An 18,291-nucleotide genomic window follows, 5' to 3' on the forward strand; every position below is an offset into this window, starting at 1 on the left:
TGATTCTGGGTAATCAGAACCAATGAGGTGGAGAGAAGTGGGAGAGGTGCCTTATCTTTGAAAGTTTAAACTTGCCATCTTTTTTTTTTTTCTTCTTTTTTTGAGACAGAGTTTCACTCTTGTTGCCCAGGCTGGCGTCCAATAGCGCAACGTTGGCTCACTGCAACCTCTGCCTCCTGGGTTCAAGCGATTCTCATGCCTCAGCCTCCCAAGTAGCTGCGATTACAGGCACCCGCCACCACGCCCGACTAATTTTGTATTTTTAGTAGAGGTGGGCTTTCACTATGTTGTCCAGGCTGGTCTTGAACCCCTGACCTGAAGTTATCCACCTGCCTTGGTCTCCCAAAGTGCTGGGATTTCAGGCGTGAGCCACTGCACCCAGCAAACTTGCCATATTGACATATTCCTCCAGTGACTGGCATCCATCCTCGGTTGGTGTCTAAGGTATAATACAACGGACAGGTACTTTAAACGTTTTCAGTAACTTCCACAACACTAATCCATGTTTTAGGGAAAGGATTACATTTCCTTTTTAAAAAATAATTTAAGCAAGTTTTGTAAAAAGCACCAAAGGCAAAAAAAGTCATTGAAGTTTTTAAAAAATGTATTCAACTGCTGCATTAAAATACCGTACTTACAGAAAAAGAAAAAAAGGTTTAAAAAAGGACAAGAACAGGAAACAGATGCAGTAAGGGGAGAAGAGTTAGAAAAGAAACTCTGTGGGCAGGGTATGGTAAGCAGCCATCAATAACTGCCTCAGGTGCCACTTAATGCATTAATGTCCTGGGCCTCCTGAGCATCATGCAAATTAGTGAAACCCAACAGGGGGATTTGCTCTGACAAGCAGCAATAAAAGTAAAGCTGCTGTCTGTATTGACAGTAAACTACCTGTGACACTGAGATATGCCTTCTGTGTCTGGCTTATTACTCTATCATGTTCCTAAACTGGCTTGTCACAAACACCTGTTACAAAAATCAGATTCCTGGCCTCCACGTCAGACCTAATGAATCCAAATCTCTCGGCACTTGGGTTTGGATTACTTTTTATTTTTAAGTTCCTCAGCAATGATGGATAGCTTTCTTCCCCCCCACCCAACTAAAAATGTTTCAGGAATAGGATTACGTTTAAGAAAAAATAATTTAAGCAAGTTTTGTAAAAAGCATCAAAGGCTATACCTATGATGCTGACAATATTTCACCTCACTTATCTGCTTCTTTCCCAAGACTTAGTCTTTCTCTTTGAAGGAGCTGTGTTTCTCCTAGTGGTTCTGATCTTTTCATTGAAGCTGCAGGTACAAACGATGGATTGAAGTGACCACCCTTCAATCTCCAGTTCTTCAGTCAACAAATATCAAGTACCTATCAGAGTGCATCCTGTCCTGCAGCAGATATTCAAGGCTCTCCCTACAAGAATGAAGAAGGTGTTTAACCGAACGGATTGGTGGTAGAATAAAGAGAGCTGGGCGCAGTGTCTCACACCTGTAATCCCAGAATTGTGGGAGGCGAGTTGGGAGGATCGCTTGAGCCCAGGAATTCGAGACCAGCTCGGGCAACATAGTGGGACATCATCTCTAAGGAAAGAAGGAGGGAAGGTTGGAAGGAGGGAAGGAGGGAAGGAGGGAAGGAGGGAAGGAAGGAAGGAAGGAAGGAAGGAGGGAAGGAGGGAAGGAAGGAAGGAAGGAAACAAACAGAAAGATTTTAAAAAAGAGTTAAAAGGGGAAAAATACAATGTGGCAGTGGGAGAATTAAGGATGAGATGATTGCATTAGTTCATTGACCATCCCTGAGCAACAGAAACACAATCATGAGTAATCCTCGGCCCCTGCCTACAAGAAGCACGAGTCTAGGTTAGTAGCACTGCCAACCGGACCAACCATTTACACTTCTGTGTGAAATGGGGCAGAGTGGGGAGAAAAGAGTGCCTGAGCTCACAGCGTTGGCGGGGCGCAGTGAGGTCCGCCGGGACTAGGTGGAGGGAGAGAAGGAAAGTCCCTCTCTGCAATTCATCTAAGGGCCTGCTTGGACCCCGGATCACACAGCGAGAACTACCGCCTCACTACACTGGCCTTTCCCCGCGCCACCCAACAGCTCTCACGTCTCATCCTCAGGGAGCGGGGCGGGGCGAAGCGGAAGGGGAGGGGCCGACACAACCAGGCCCACTAGCCGCGCTCCAAGGCCGCGGCCCCCTTACCGCGAGAAGCGGAGTCTCGCGGGCGGCGCACGCGCAAACCTCCTGTGACGCCTGCGCCTCCTGGCTCCGCCCTCCGCTCGTGGGAGTTCCGGATGTTTAGCGTTACCATGGAGCCTGCAGGTGCCCGCGAACGCTGCTTGTCGCCTGGGCAACTGGAGAGGACGAAGCAGGACCTAGGTGGCGGCGGTGGTACCGGCTGCAATGGTGTCCAATCCCGTGCATGGCCTGCCCTTTCTTCCAGGCACGTCCTTTAAGGACTCTACGGTGAGAAGTTATCTGCCAGACTCCCACCTGTCCCCACCTTCCAGCAGCCCAGGAGGGTTCCCCGCTCAGTGCACCTCCATTCTCCTCCACTCAAGTCTGCTCTCCAAACACGTCTTCTGTCCTGACCTTGTTCTTTCTTCTCGGCCGAACTTCTGCCGTTCTTCCCTAGCCAGCTTCATCCTTCCTCTCCAGTCCTTTGCCCTCCGCCTCATCCCTTTCTAGTTTTTTCCCCACTCCATCTTGACAGTGTGTTGGCGCCTTCATTCTCATCCCGTTAGCCGCGTTCTTTCTTACGGCTCTGTTCCTCCAACCCGCTGCCTCTTTTCTCTTTAGATCACTGTTTCCCCCACGCTACTCCCAAGCTATCTGGGCCCTCTCCCTAGCTCATTCTCTCACATCATAACCTGTCTCCGTCTGCCTCCACCCTTAAAACCCTCCGCCACTATGCACCTTCATCCTCATTCCCACAGGTCCATCATTCCCGCCCCACCTGCTTCCTCTTCTGAATCCTGTACCCGATAGTCTCTCCCACTCCCAGCTCCATTTCCTGTTTTGTATGTATATCGATTCCGCTCCTCTTCTTTCCGCCAGGTCTTTTTCCTTTCTTCTTTATGCTTGCTTCCAACCTCATTCTTTTCTCTCCATCTTCTACCTTTCCATAATTTAGTCCCATCCTCTCCCCATTTTTTTCTTTCTCCATTCGGTTTTTCCCCCAAAGCTTGCTCACCTTCCTCCCAAACCATCTTTCCCTGCTTTGTAAGAGATATTCCTCTCCAGTTCCCTCAAGAATTGATTAGTTGCTGTTTATTCTTCCCCGGCTCTATTCTTTTTATTCTAACGTTTTTGTAAAAAGATTCCTGTTTAGATTTTGTTTTGCTCATTCCCCCAACCTTGTATTTTTATTTGCATTTTCTAGACAAAATTTTTTAAACAGCAGCAGCAGCTTGGATTCTTTTTTTTTTTTTTTTTTTTTTTAGCTCTTAAAATTATTTAGTATTTGTTTTAATCCTAACAGGGCTACTGAAATATGTGCTGAAAAATCAATAATGAGATTCAGTAGACTGATCATCACAGATGAGCTAACAGTAGTTTATGTTTATATAGTTTAGTACTTTAAATTCTTACCTTCCTCTCCAGCTTCACAAAGTTAAGATAAAATATTTTGTCAATTTATTTTCTTTGGAAGAATAAATTTAGAATGAAATCGAAAGTTTGATGAGAGAATTTGTATTCTGAATCTCTTTGTAATTATCCCTGCATTAAGACAAAACATCATAGATTTTTAGTTTCAGTGGACTTTTCAGTTTTATGTCATTTAGAAAATGTTGTAGGCACTTGCCTGCCCTATACAGGATGAGCTTAAGCTTTTGGTGTTGGTGAGTATAGACAGGGCTGAGTTGATACAGGGAATTACGGAGGCGTGGATGGAAGTGCAAAGCTCTAAAAACATATTGCTGTATTACAAGTAAGATGAACTGTGCATTGGACATATTTCAGATTTTAAATACACTGACCAAGTGTCAACCAATTTGCCCTATTTGAAATTTGAAAAGCATCGTCAGTATATCTTCAGCAGTGAAGGACTGAATATGTGTGAATGTAATTCTAAAGACATGCAGATAAGAAGTTAAAAACTTTTTAAAGGGGAATGGGAAAATGATTAAAAAAAAAAAAAAAGACACACAGAAGGTGAACCATAATGGACAAGTGGGGTGGAAAGGGCCGAGGTTGCCTTGCCTGGTGTGTCTGTGAGTTATGGCTGAATGGTGGTAGAGACGAGACATTTGTGTAAAACAAAGAAATAAACGGAAGTTACTGATGTTGCTCCTGTCTTTGGTGGTGGAAGAAGAGCTTGAAGTTCCATAAATTACCCAATGAGGATGTCAACTCAGCGCATTTTGTTCTGTATCATGTTTACTATGTACCTGGAGCAGTCCCTGTCAACTGACTTGTGACTCTGAATACATGACCTTTAAAAACAAATGTCCAAGTTTATAACCCTTTTAGCAAAAGAAGTTTATTCTGTTGTACCTTTCATGTTAGTACAGTTCTTGAAAGATGGTAGGCTGGACTCTAAAGCAATTAGGATGTAGAAAGTTTTTTTCATAAAAATATATTTTATGATTAATCCTAAATTGTATCTATGTAACTTTATATATTTGAATGTTGTATATATAAAATTTTGAAAGTATTCTCACAACAGAAAAAGGAAAACCATTAACATAACCTCTAATTTACCTTTCTACTCTTCTTTATGTAATCTTTTAAATAAAAATGTGTTCATTGTAAAAAAAATCAACATAATTTAGAAATGTATAATACAGAGGACCAAACCAGTCTCTTCGTGCACATATTTCCATGCTTATAATTGTAGTATACATATAATTTTATATGTTGCTTTTTCAGGCTTATTAAATCATAAATATTTTCACTAAGTTGCCACATAATCTTTAAAATCAATATTTTAATGACAGCACCATAATCCATTGAGTGAGTTTTCGATCATTTACTCATGTCTTCATGTGATTGTCTTTTAGACTGTCTTCAACATTTACCATTGTAATAGGCAGCTTCAGACATATAGCTCTTTCTCATAATTCTGGATCATATTCTTAAATAAATGGTCAGGGGTAGAATTGAGTTCAAGACTTTAAATATATACCATCCAGTTGCTTTCCAAATAGTTGTAAGAATGTATCACTGTCATTGTGACAAGGGGAACATGTAAAAATAAATTCATTGCATGTAAAAATAAAATTCACAAAACCATATCTTCTAGGTTCTACAGTTTTTATGGTCACCAGATATCAGATGAAAAACATGAGAAGACTAGTGAAAAACTTAAGAGTATAGATGAGATACTCTTTTAATCTCTCGTGCAAGGTGAATTGATAGTTAAATTGGGCATTACAGAGCAGGGCTTTAAATTTTACTTTAAGCTCAGGTGGCTACTTCGCTCCTTGTTCTTGTTCAAGTGTTATAACTTAAAATACACAATCTTTTAAGGTAGGTAAGCTTTTTTTTTTTTTTTTTTTTTTAAGACAGAGTGTCACTGTTGCCCAGGCTAGAGTGCAGTGGTTCAATCATAGCTTATTGCAGCTTGGACCTCCCCGGCTCAAGTGATTCTTCCGCCTCAGCCTCCCAAGTAGCTGGGACTATAATAGGCATAAGCCACCACACCCAGCTAATTTATTTATTTCTTTTAGTTTTTGTAGAGACAGGGTCTTGTTGCCCAGGCTACTCTTGAACTCCTGGGCTGAAGTGATTTCTCCCTCTTCAGCCTCCTAGAGTGCTGGGATTATAGGCATGAGCCAGCATGCCCAGCCTTAATATTGGTAAGCTTCTTGGTGTAAGTTTCGTGATGCTTATAAGCAAATATTTAGGTTATATTTTTAAAAGTTAATTTTTTTAACCTAAAAAATATTTGTCTAATGTTATTAATGACACACTTCTTTTCTTCAGAAAACAGCCTTCCATAGAAGCCAGACGCTGGGCTACAGGAACGGCTATGCAATTGTTCGACGTCCCACAGTTGGGATAGGCGGAGACCGGCTCCAGTTCAACCAGCTGTCCCAGGCTGAGCTGGATGAGTTGGCCAGTAAGGCACCAGTCTTAACTTATGGCCAGCCTAAACAAGCCCCACCTGCAGATTTTATTCCTGCACATGTGGCTTTTGACAAAAAGGTATCATCTGGAATTTTAGGGTACCCCTTGAATTAGGGTCTGAGAGCCAACTGCTTGCAGAAAAGTTAAAACAGTAAACCACAGAATTTCCAAAGTGCTCTGAGGAGAAAATTGTTCAAATGCCTTAACCCTTAGTCATGGACAGCTGAACTCAGGCTAAAAAGAGGCTTTCTTTAGTCAGGAAGCTGATTACAGGGAGTAAAGTAATTCCCTGTAGCCTTCACCGGACTATTTTCCAAATGCAGTTAAAGAAAAGTTGGCTATAATTCTGAATTCCTGAATTTATATTCTATGTTTATCGGCCATGTGTTTTCCCCTTTTTAAAGGTACTGTATTCTGTAATGGGGACATATCTAATCTTCATGAGATGCAGAATATCATAATGAAAACAATGACTCCATCTATTGTCAGTTTTTTGCAGGCAATCTCCGTAAGTTGTTTTTCAGGGAACATTTCATGTTTGATATTACATAACCAATGGGTGGTATAACATTTTTGTTTGTTTCTCATTTATCTTTATGTTTTTGCAATGTGAGTTTCCTCATTTCCATCTGTTGACATTACCACATCATTCTTGTTTTTCCTTGTCAATGAGCCTCCTCTTTTCACTAAAGTGACCTAGCCCTGACCATGTAGCAGAATCACTGGCGAGATTTTTAAGAAAATTACATGTTATTCCAACCCTCATCAATTCTAATTTCCAGATGAGCTTTATGTGTAACTGGTTCTGAGAACTACTGATCAGTTTTGATAAGTTAGCTTTCCTAATTTACTCTTAGTCTGTTTCTTTTCTTGTCTTAATTGTTATGTTATCATTCCTGTTAAATGCCTGTAACATTTTCATCCAGCTAACCAACTTTTATTGAGTACCTGTTGTAAGCTAGAGGCTGGGGAGGAGCTATGTCATTTACATTGATAATCACTTATTTTTAAACAGTTTTAATCTCTCAACTAGAATCCATATCATTTCCTCTTCCTCACTTAACTCATTTATAGGGACACATTCACATCTGCATTCATAGGCCGAATCTAAACATCCACGAAACAGTATGATTTATATAATTGGATATATCTTTTCCTTTTGCTTGTTTCTTTTGTTTATTTGTGGCTCTGACAGGCACTGCAAAATCAGCAGAGAAGGGAGAGGGCTGAAAATACAAGAGAGAAGTGGGATAGGCACTAAATAATTACCAAGATATGAATCCTGGTATGTTTAATTTTTACCGAAAAGAATAGTAAGTAACTGTGATAAAGTAAAAGGTGATAAAGTGATACCTGTCGTAAGAAAGTATTAGTAAAATTCAGCGGAGAAATTGTGCTTGAGTAGGAAATAGGCTTCCTATGTTTTGTTTTTCTATGTTATTTTACACTAATTGTTGTTACTTACTTTGTACTTATTTAATATTCATAATTCATTTATTTAAGGATAGTGCACATAAAATACTATTTTTATTTTCCAATTAATTTTACTTGGATCATCACAATTTCTAGATAAATGAGCCTTAGCGTAGATAATGGGGTTGAGAGAAGCTAAATGCATGACTTTGAAACTAAGTTTGTTTGTTTATAATAAGGGAATTATGGTTTCTTTGAATTAAATGAAGGTTCTAATTTTTTTAGGAATACCTGGAGGTCCACATAATAGCCAACATATTTGTTTATATTTTGGAAATTCTTAGGACTGTTCCTCATAAACAGAATATAACTTCATTTCTTACTTAGGTAATAAAGACCAGGACATCTATTCCAAGTGCCCTCATCTTTTCCCGTTGCTCCCATATAATTCTGGCATCACCTACTATATTCTGTTTCCCAGACTGACCTCCAGCTCTTTATTTCTGATGTTCTTCTTTCATCCTTTTCATCTTCAAGTTTCATATTATTTCTATTTCAGACACTCTAGTGACTACTTCTCTAGCAAGAGTCATATCATCCTGTCCTCTTTCTATAATATCTTGTGACTCCTTTAAGCAAGATAACTTTGTTTCTCACTTGACTGCCAAATCACTTACAATCTGACTTCTCCCTACCCACAGCCCCAACATACTTTTTCCTAGGTAGCCAGTGCTGTCCCTTTTACCAGATCTGGAGAGGTTTACTTTGTCAGCATTCTCTTTGGCCTGTTTGTGCCACCTGACACTGTTGACCCTCCCTCCCTTCTTGAAACTGCTCTTCTTTTGCCTCCATGACTCTCGTTTTCCTTCTCCTTTCTATGTGATTGCTTATTCTTTAGCCTCCCTTCCTTTTTTCAATTCTTAACTTACAAGTATTTTCAAGGTTCTGTCTCATTCTTTATATAATTTTCTTGAGATCTCACACACTTTCATGTTTTCAGCCGTCACCTCGCTGTAGACAATGTCACTATTTAGTTCCAACTCTGACATCATTGAGACTCAAGACCTATATCCCCCTGGCCCATGGGATATCTTCACCTGGATTAACTGTTGGTACCTCAAGTTCTGTATGTCTCTAACTTATCTCTATCCCTCACTCTTTCCCATAGATCTGCTTTCCCTTTGTGATTCCACTAGGTAATCCAAGCTTGAAACCTGAGCCATCTTTGGCTTTTTCTCTCCTCTATTCTCCACACTTAATGAGTTGCCAAGTCAAATGTCTCTCACTTTCATTTCCTTTGCCACTATCGTAGTTCAAACAAGCCAAATGACTACCTAACTGTTGTTTTAGTCTCATTCCTAGTCCTTATGCTTATAACAGGTATGCTGCCTGGTTTATTCTCTAGAGTTCAGCTCTGATTATGTCATTTTTCTGGGAAAATGCCATCAGGCTTTCTTAACCAATACAGTAAGCATTACCACTATTCACCTTGCTGTTCTAGCCCCCAACTTGAAAGTCATCTTTCATTCTTCTTTCCCCTCACAATCCACATCTAATCTACTAGCAAGCTCTATTGTTTCTGTTTCTAAAATGTGTAACTAATTCATTTACTTATTTTCATCTTCACTATTACCATAAATTTATTTTCCACAGAGCAGCCAAGCTTATTTTTTGAAAATCCGATTATGTCAAATACTGACTGAAACACTTCCATGGCTTCCCCATCATCTATAAAGATCCAACTCTACAGGTTCCTCACAGGCCTACTGGAGCTGACCCTCCCTGCTATCTCCCCAGCCTCATCTTGGGTCCTTTTTCTCACCTACCATGTTTCAATACATTGGGTTTATTTTTACTGATTTCCTTGAAATGGCAGCATTTGAAAATTCCAATTCGGGACCTTTTTGTACATGGCGTTTCTCCTATCTGAAATAGTTTCCCCACCATCCTTAAGTGGCTGACTCCATCTTTCCTTTCAGTGAGGCTTTTCCTGACCACTCTACTATGGCAGTTCCTCCTCATTTTTCTATATCACTTCCCTCTCTTTTTTTTTTCCCTTCGCAGCACTATAATTTGTGTTGCTGATTTGTTTAGTGTTTGTCTGTCCCACCTGAGTGTATACTTCATGAAGGTAAGGACTTATCTAGTTTATTATATATTTAGTGCTCAATAAATGTTAGTTCTAAAATGACATGAATAATTAACAAATAAAATTTATTTCTTGTCTGTGTCACTGCTGAAAATTGACAAACTGAACACGTAACATATATGCATATAATAATGTAAAATTAAAAATGTGACTTGGCTTTTTATAGTTGTGTGTGATATGAAAATATTTATGCAGCATTTCCCCCCTTCATCTTGAAGTAAATAGAAATATTTTTATGTTTATTGTGGCATTCTGAGAACTTCCTGGGAGTTAGGAGACCTGTATTATAATTATGGGTCTCCTACCAGCTAGCATTGTGACTTTGTAGAGTCACAATCTCTAATTTCCTCATCTGTAAACTCAGAAGGTTAGACTACATGATAACCAGGAGCCCATCCTGCTATAAAATTCCATGAAAAGTATATATTTTAAACACAGTATTTAAATATAATTTTTCTTTTCTTTCTATGTAATAATCAAGTTCTTATTCTACCTGGGAAAGGTGATGTTATCCCACTACTTAAAAAAATGTTTTTTTATTTCCATAGGTTATTGGGGAACAGGTGGTGTTTGGTTACATGAGTAAGTTCTTTAGTGGTGATTTGTGAGATTTTGGTGTACCCATCACCCAAGCAGTATAGAGTGCCCCCAATTTGTAATCTTTTATCCCTTACCCCCTTCCCACCCTTTACCTGGGTCCCCAAAGTTCATTGTGTCATTCTCATGCCTTTGCATCCTCATACCTTAGCTACCACTTATGAGTGAGAACATACAATGTTTGGTTCTCCGTTCCTGAGTTACTTCACTTAGAATAATAGTCTCCAATCTCATCCAAGTAATTGTGAATGCTATTAATTCATTCCTTTTTATGGCTGAATAGTATTCCATCATATATATCACAGTTTCTTTATCCACTCATTGATTGATGGGTATTTGGGTTGGTTCCACATTTTTGCAGTTGCAAATTGTGCTGCTATAAACATGCATGTGCAAGTATCTTTTTTTGTATGATGACTTCTTTTCCTCTGGGTAGATACCCAGTAGTGGGATTGCTGGATCGAATGGTAGTTCTACTTTTAGTTCTTTAAGGAATCTCCACACTGTTTTCCGTAGTGGTTGTACTAGTTTACATTCCCACCAGCAGTGTAGAAGTGTTCCCAGTTCGCTGCATCCACACCAACATCTAATAATTTATTATGTTTTGATTATGGCCATTCTTGCAGGAGTAAGATGATAGCACATTGTGGTTTTGATTTGCATTTCCCTGATCATTAGTGATGCTGAAGATTTTTTCATATGTTTGTTGGCCATTTGTATATCTTCTTTTGAGCATTGTCTATTCATATCCTTAGCCCACTTTTTGATGGGCTTGTTTTCCTTGCTAATTTGTTTGAGTTCATTGTAGATTCTGGATGTTAATCTTTTGTCAGCTGTATAGATTGTAAAAATTTTTTCCCACTCTGGGTATTGTCTGTTTACTCTGCTGACTGTTCCTTTTGCTATGCAAAAGCTCTTTAGGTTAATTAAGTCCCACCTATTTATCTTTGTTTTTATTGCATTTGCTTTTGGGTTCTTGGTCATGAAATCCTTGCCTAAGCCAATGTCTAGAAGGGGTTTTCCAATGTTATTTTCTAGAACTTTAATAGTTTCAGGTCTTAGATTTAAGTCCTTGATCCATCTCGAGTTGATTTTTATATAAAGTGAGAGATGAGGATCCAGTTTTATTCTCCTATGTGTGGCTAGCCAATTATCCCAGCACAATTTGTTGAACAGGGTGTCCTTTCCTCACTTTATGTTTTTGTTTGCTTTGTCGAAGATCAGTTGGCTGTAAGTATTTGGCTTTATTTCTGGGCTCTCTGTTCTGTTCCATTGGTCTATGTGCCTATTTTTATACCACTACCTTGCTGTTTTGGTAACTATGGCCTTATAAGTATAGTTTGAAATCAGGTAGTGTGATGCCTCCAGGTTTATTCTTTTTGCTTAGTCTTGCTTCGGCTATGCGGGCTCTTTTTTGATTCCATATGAAGTTTAGGATTGTTTTTTCTAATTCTGCGAAGAATGATAGTGGTACTTTGACAGGAATTGCATTGAATTTGTAGATTGCTTTTGGCAGTATGGTCATTTTCACAACATTGATTCCCATCCCATTGGCATGGAATGTGTTTCCATTATTTGTGTCATCTATGATTTCTTTCAGCAGTGTTTTGTAGTTTTCCTTGTAGAGGTCTTTCATCTCCTTGGCTAGGTATATTACTAAGTTTTTGTTTGTTTGTTTGTTTTTCAGCTATTGTAAAACGGGTTGAGTTCTTGATTTGATTCTCAGCTTGGTCGCTGTTGGTGTAAAGAAGAGCTAGTAATTGTGTATATTAATTTTTATCCAGAAGCTTTGCTGAATTCTTTTATCAGTTCCAGGAACTTTCTGGAAGAGTCTTTAGGATTTTCCATGTAAACAATCATATCATTAGTGAACAGTGACAGTTTGACTTCTTTACCTATTTGGATGACCTTTATTCCTTTCTGTTGTCTGATTGCTCTGCCTGGGACTTCTAGTACTGTGCTGAAGAGAGTGTGCTGTGAGTGGACAGAGTGGGCATCCTTGTCTTGTCCCAGTTCTCAGAGGAAATGCTTTCAACTTTTCCTCATTCAGCATTATGTTGGCTGTGGGTTTGTCATAGATGGCTTTTATTACGTTGAGGTATGTCCCTTGTATCGATTTTGCTGAGAGTTTTAAACAGAAAGGGGTCCTAGATTTTGTCGAATACTTTTTCTGCATCTATTGAGATGATCATGTGATTTTTTGTTTTAATTGTGTTTATGTAATGTATCACATTTATTGACTTGCATATGTTAAACCATCCCTGCATCTCTGGTATGAAACCCAGTTAATCATGGTGGATTATCTTTTCGATATGTTGTTGAATTCGGTTAGCTAGTATTTTGTTAAGGATTTTAGCATCTATGTTCATCAGGGATATCGGTCTACAGTTTTATTTTTCGGTTATGTCCTTTCCTGGTTTTGGTATTAGGGCGATACTACCTCCATAGAATGATTTAGGGAGAATTCCCTCTTTCTCTATCTTGTAGAATAGTGCCAAAAGGATTGGTACCAGTTTTTCTTCAAATGTCTGGTAGAATCCTTCTGTGAATCTATCTGGTCCTGGACTTTTTTTTGCTGGTAATTTTTAAATTATTTCAATCTCGCTGCTTGTTATTGGTCTGTTAAGGGTATCTAATTCTACCTGAATTAAGCTAGCAGGGTTTTCTCTTTCAGGAATTTATCTGTCTACTATAGGTTTTCTAGTTTATGTGCATAAAGGTGTTCATAGTAGCCTTTTGTATTTCTGTGGTGTCAGTTGTAATATCTTCCATTTTGTTTCTAATTGAGCTTATTTGGATTTTCTCTCTTCTTTTCTTGGTTAATCTTGCTAATGGTCCATGAATTTTATTTATCTTTTCAAAGAACCAGCTTTTTGTTTCATTTATCTTTTGTATTTTGTTTGTTTCAATTTCATTTGTTTCTGCTTTGGTCTTGGTTATTTTCTTTCTTCTGCTAGGTTTGGCTTTCGTTTGTTCTTGTTTTTCTAGTTCCTTGAGGGAGATGTGACCTTAGATTGTCTCTTAGTGCTCTTTCAGACTTTTTGATGTATGCGTTAAGGGTTTGAACTTTTCTCTTAGCACTGCTTTTGCTGTATCCCAGAGGTTTTGATAGATTGTATCATTATTGTCATTCAGTTCGAATAATTGTTTAATTTCCATCTTGATTTTTTTTTTACCCAAAACTCATTTAGGAGCAGGTTATTTAATTTCCATGTATTTGGATGGTTTTGAAGGTTCCTTCTGGAATTGACTTCCAATTTTATTCCACTGTGGTCTGAAAGACTGCTTGATATAATTTCAATTTTCTTAAATTTATTAAGGCTAATTTCGTGGCATATCATATGGTATATCTTGGAGAAAGTTCCATGTGCTGTTGAATAGAATGTATATTCTGTGGTTGTTGGGTAGAATGTTCTGTAAATACATTAAGTCCATTTGTTCCAGGGTATAGTTTAAATCCATTGTTTCTTTGTTGACTTTCTGTCTTGATGGCCTGTCTAGTGCTGTCAGTGCAGTATTGAAGTCCCCCCCTCCTCATTATTGTGTTGCTGTCTATCTCATTTCTTAGGTCCATTAGTAATTGTTTTTTCAGTCGGGTGCTCCAGTGTTAGGTGCATATATATTTAGGATTATGATGTTTTCCTATTGGACAGGCCTTTTATTATTTAATGTCCCTCTTTGTCTTTTTTAATTGCTGTTGCTTTAAAGTTTGTTTTGTCTGATATAAGAATAGCTATTCCTGCTCGCTTTTGGTGTCCATTTGCATGGAGTTTCTTTATCCACCCCTTTACCTTAAGTTTGTATGAGTCCTTATGTATTAGGTGAGTCTCTTGAAGGCAGCAGATGGTTGGTGAATTCTTATCCATTCTGCGGTTCTGTATCTTTTAAGTGGAGCATTTAGGCTGTTTACATTCAACATTAGTATTGAGATGTGAGATATCATTCCATTCATCGTAGTATTTGTTGCCTGTATACCTGGATTTTTTGGTTTTTGTTTTTAATTGTATTTTTGTTTTATAGGTCCTGTGAGATTTATGCTTTACAGAGGTTCTGTTTTGATGTGTTTTGATTTGTTTCAAGATTTAGAGCTCTTTTTAGCAGTTCTTGTAGTGGTAGCTTGGTAGTGGCAAATTCTCTCAGAATTTGTTTTTCTGAAAAAGACTGTATCTTTCCTTCATTTATGAAGCTTAGTTTCACTGAATACAAAATTCTTGGTGATAATTCTTTTCTTTTAAGAGGCTGAAGATAGGGCCCCAATCCCTTCTAGCTTGTAGGGTTTTTGCTGAGAAACTGCTGTTAATCTGATAGGTTTTCCTTTATAGGTTACCTGGTGCATTTGCTTCACAGCTCTTAAGATTCTTTCCTTCATCTTAACTTTAAATAACCTGAGGAAAGTGTGCCTAGGTGATGATCGTTTTGTAGTGAATTTCCCAGGTATTCTCTGAGCTTCTTGTATTTGGTTGTCTATGTCTCTAGCAAGGCTGGGGACATTTTCCTTGATTATTCCCCCAAATATGTTTTCCAAACTTTTAGATTTTTCTTCTTCAGGAATGCTGATTATTTTTAGGTTTGGTTATTTAGCGTAATCCCAAACTTTTTAGAGGCTTTGTTCATATTTTCTTATCCTTTTTTCTTTGTTTTTGTTGGATTGGGTTAATTAGAAAACCTTGTCTTTGAGCTCTGAAGTTCTTCCTTCTGCTTGTTTGATTCTATTGCTGAGACTTTCCAGAGCAGTTTGCATTTCTATAAGCACATCCATTGTTTTTTCCTGAAGTTTTGATTGTTTTTTATTTATGCCATTTCATTGAAAAATTTTCCCTTCACTTCTTGTATCATCTTTTTGATTTCCTTAAATTGGGCTTTGCCTTTCTCTGGTGCCTCCCTGATTAGCTTAATAACTAACCTTCTAAATTATTAGGTAAATTAGGGATTTCTTCTTGGTTTCAATCTATTGCTGATGAGCTAGTGTGATTTTTGGGAAGCATTAAAGAACCTTATTTTGTCATATTACCAGAGTTGGTTTTCTGGTTTCTTCTCATTTGGGTAGACTCTGTCAGAGGGAAGGTCTAGGGCTCAAGGCTGTTGTTCAGCTTCTTTTGTTCCATGGGGTGTTCCCTTGATGTAGCACTCTCTCCCTTTTCTTATGGGGATGTGGCTTTCTGGGAGCCGAGCTGTAGTGATTATTATCTCTCTTCTGGATCTAGCCATCCAGCAAGTCTGCCAGGCTCCAGGTTGGTACTGGGGGTTGTCTGCAGAGTCCTGTGCTGTGAGCCATCTGTGAATCTCTCAGCCATGGATACCAGCACCTGCTCCAGTGGAGGTGGCAGCGGGGTGAAGCGGACTCTGTGAGGGTCCTTAGCCTTGGTTGTTTAACGTACTATTTTTGTTTTGGTTGGTCTCCTGCCAGGAGGTGGTGTTTTCAAGATAGCATTAGCTGTGGTAGTATGTGGGGGAACAGGCAGTGGGTGGGCCCCTAGAACTCCCAAGAGTGTATGCCCTTTGTCTTCAGTTACCAGGGTGGGTAGGGAAGGACCATTAAGTTGGGGCAGGGCAAGATGTGTTTGAGCTCAGACTCTCCTTGGGCAGGTCTTGCTGCAGCTGTTGTGGGGGCTGGTGGTGAGGGTCTGAGGTCAATGGAGTTGTGTTCCTAGGAAGATTATTGCTGCCTCTACTGTGTACTTCAGGTTGTCAGGGAAGGGGGCGAAAGCCAGCAGTCACAGACCTCACCCAGCCCCCATGCAATCCAAAGGTCCAGTCTCACTCCCACTGTCCCGCCCCTCTCCAACAACACCAAGTCTGTTTCCAGGCAGTGGGTGAGCAGGGCCGAGAACTTGCCCCAGGCTACTTGCCTCCCGGCTTTGAAAGCAAGTGGGGCTTTCCTTTTTCCCCAACCTGTGGAATCTACACATTGGATTCACACCCTCTCCCGAGTTCTGGCCAGGAGACTTCTTGATTGGTTCAAATTGTTACAGAGTTCAGCTGGAGGTTCCCTTCTTCCTGTGGCCTTTTCCCAGTGCCTCTGGCTGCCCTCCCCAAGTACCCCTGTGAAGCAAGGCAGAAATGGCTTGGTAGGGGACCCCAGCGAGACCACAAGACTTTTCCTGCTGCTTCCTCTACCCCTGTATTTCACCCGGCTCTCTGAATTGACCCAGCTCCAGGTAAGGTCAGAATCTTCTGTAATCTAGACCTTCAGGTTCCTCAGTGGGGGTGTGTGTTTGGGGGCAGTTGATCTCCCTTTCCCACTTCCATGGTTTGGGCACTCACAGTATTTGGGGGGTCTCCTGGGTCCTGCAGGAGCAATCTGCTTCCTTCAGAGGGTCTGTGGATTCTCTCCGCTTTCCTAATTTACTCCTGCAATCATCCTGTAGCAAAAGTTCACCGTGTGAGCCTTCACACGCTGCTCTGCCTGTCTGAGTGGGAGCTGCAATCTAGTCCTTCCTTCCATCTGCCATGATTCCAGGGAAACTTTCCAAAGACCTTTTCTTTGTTAACTCTTCTCCCCAAGTCATTCTTTGTGGGAGGAGCATAGAACTCTTAATTCTGTTCTTAATAAATAGATAAATGCCTTTTAAAAATTAACAATCAATTAAGTAATTCTTTTTGGTTAGCGTATTCTTTACCTGAGACCTTACACACACACACACACACACACACACACATATATATCAAGGAGATATATATATCTCTCTCTCAAGGAGATATGTGTGTGTGTATATATATATATATCAAGGAGATATAGATATCAAGGAGATATAGATATAGATATCAAGGAGATATATCTATATATCTCCTTGCCTCCCATTCTGAGGCCAACTTCCTGTGGCCATAGGCATTTTCATGCCCACCAGTCTTAGAAAACAGACGGTTTGACAACATGGCTATGGCCACAGACTCGATCTTTGGTTGTCTTCTCTGTGATTCTCTTCTTACTCCTTTGGTGAGTTGCCCAGGTTCATGGCTTGAAATGTCCTCTTTATGATGATAAGTTGTTCTCTAAACATATGTATACATAAATGCCTATTTGACATCTCCTCTTGAATGTCTAATAAATATCTCAAATTAAGCATATCTAAAACTGCACTCCCAATTTTGTCTTCTTACCCCCAAAATCTGTTCTGCAGCAGTCTTCTTCACATCAATTTGATAGTAATTCTGTTCTTTCAGTTGCTTGGCCAAAAATGTTTGTATTATCCTTGAATGTTCTGTAATATTTACTTCTTCCCCTAAACCCAGTCCTGCAGTATAAATTACCCCCTGCAGTATACAACTTGTGCTGTCATTTAAATTCAGTAAGTCTAAAATCAAACTCACCATCTGCCATACCCAAATTATCTTCCTATGTTTACATTTCTATGGGATCACCACTATATCGCCAGCACTGGGTTTTCCTTAATACCTCATCTGCTTCCATCTTCCCACTTCCTTACTATCAATCCAGTCAGACTTCTGCTTTTCCATTGCTGCTAATTAATTACTGCAGACCTAGACTATTCAAGGGGCTTTCAATCTGATTGCCATACCTAGTACTTCCTCCTCCATCATAGCCTGCATACTGCTGCTGGGTTTCCTTCCTCTGCTTCTGTTATTGCCACTGCTTACAAACCCCCCTTGTATCCTCTGCTGATCTAAAATCTTCCCACTCTTCAAGTCTAATACGTCTCCTGTTTCCTCCTAGTTAAGCTTTCTCTGACTACTTTAGCTCACACGGATTCCTTCTTGGAACCACTATAGCATCTGTTATCTGAGAAGTAGCAAGATATGTGGAGAGAATATTGGGTTGTGAGTTAATAGTCTGAATTTTAGTTCCAGCTCTGGCCCTAACCCCTTACATGGCCTCAGGCAAGCCACCTTACTACCCTGGGTCTCAGTTTCCTCCTTATATAAAATAAGTGGGGTTCGACTAGCTGAACGGTTCAGCTTAAACATTTTATGTATTTATAAATATATGGCTCAGATACAGGCCATTTTATATATGAATTACTATGATCATGTCCCCACTTTCAGTTCTTTGCAGTTGATCTAAAATATTACTTCAACATTATCTGTCCTTTGTTTTTACCGTGTTATTTTT

At 39.5% G+C, this 18,291-nt stretch overlaps 1 protein-coding gene across 6 annotated transcripts in view; it reads left to right on the forward strand.

Moving 5' to 3' along the window:
• The first annotated feature begins 2,240 nt into the window (after positions 1-2,240).
• The window catches only part of EFHC1 (EF-hand domain containing 1), a 73,500-nt gene continuing 57,449 nt past the window's right edge, over positions 2,241-18,291 (forward strand). For 2 of the 6 annotated variants that reach the window (XM_073006059.1, XM_073006061.1), the window contains exon 1: positions 6,033-6,139. Coding sequence is in view for 4 of the 6 variants with exons in the window: in XM_007972258.3 (XP_007970449.2) it covers positions 2,393-2,455; positions 5,918-6,139 (285 nt within the window). In the remaining 2 variants the exon portion in view is untranslated. Of the gene's footprint in view, positions 2,456-5,667; positions 5,791-5,917; positions 6,140-6,515; positions 6,570-18,291 lie in introns of those variants that run through there. The other 4 variants (XM_007972258.3, XM_073006060.1, XM_007972259.3 and 1 more) reach the window with 4 other exon arrangements.

Source organism: Chlorocebus sabaeus, chromosome 17, assembly GCF_047675955.1.
Source record: "Chlorocebus sabaeus isolate Y175 chromosome 17, mChlSab1.0.hap1, whole genome shotgun sequence".
NCBI lineage: Eukaryota > Metazoa > Chordata > Mammalia > Primates > Cercopithecidae > Chlorocebus > Chlorocebus sabaeus.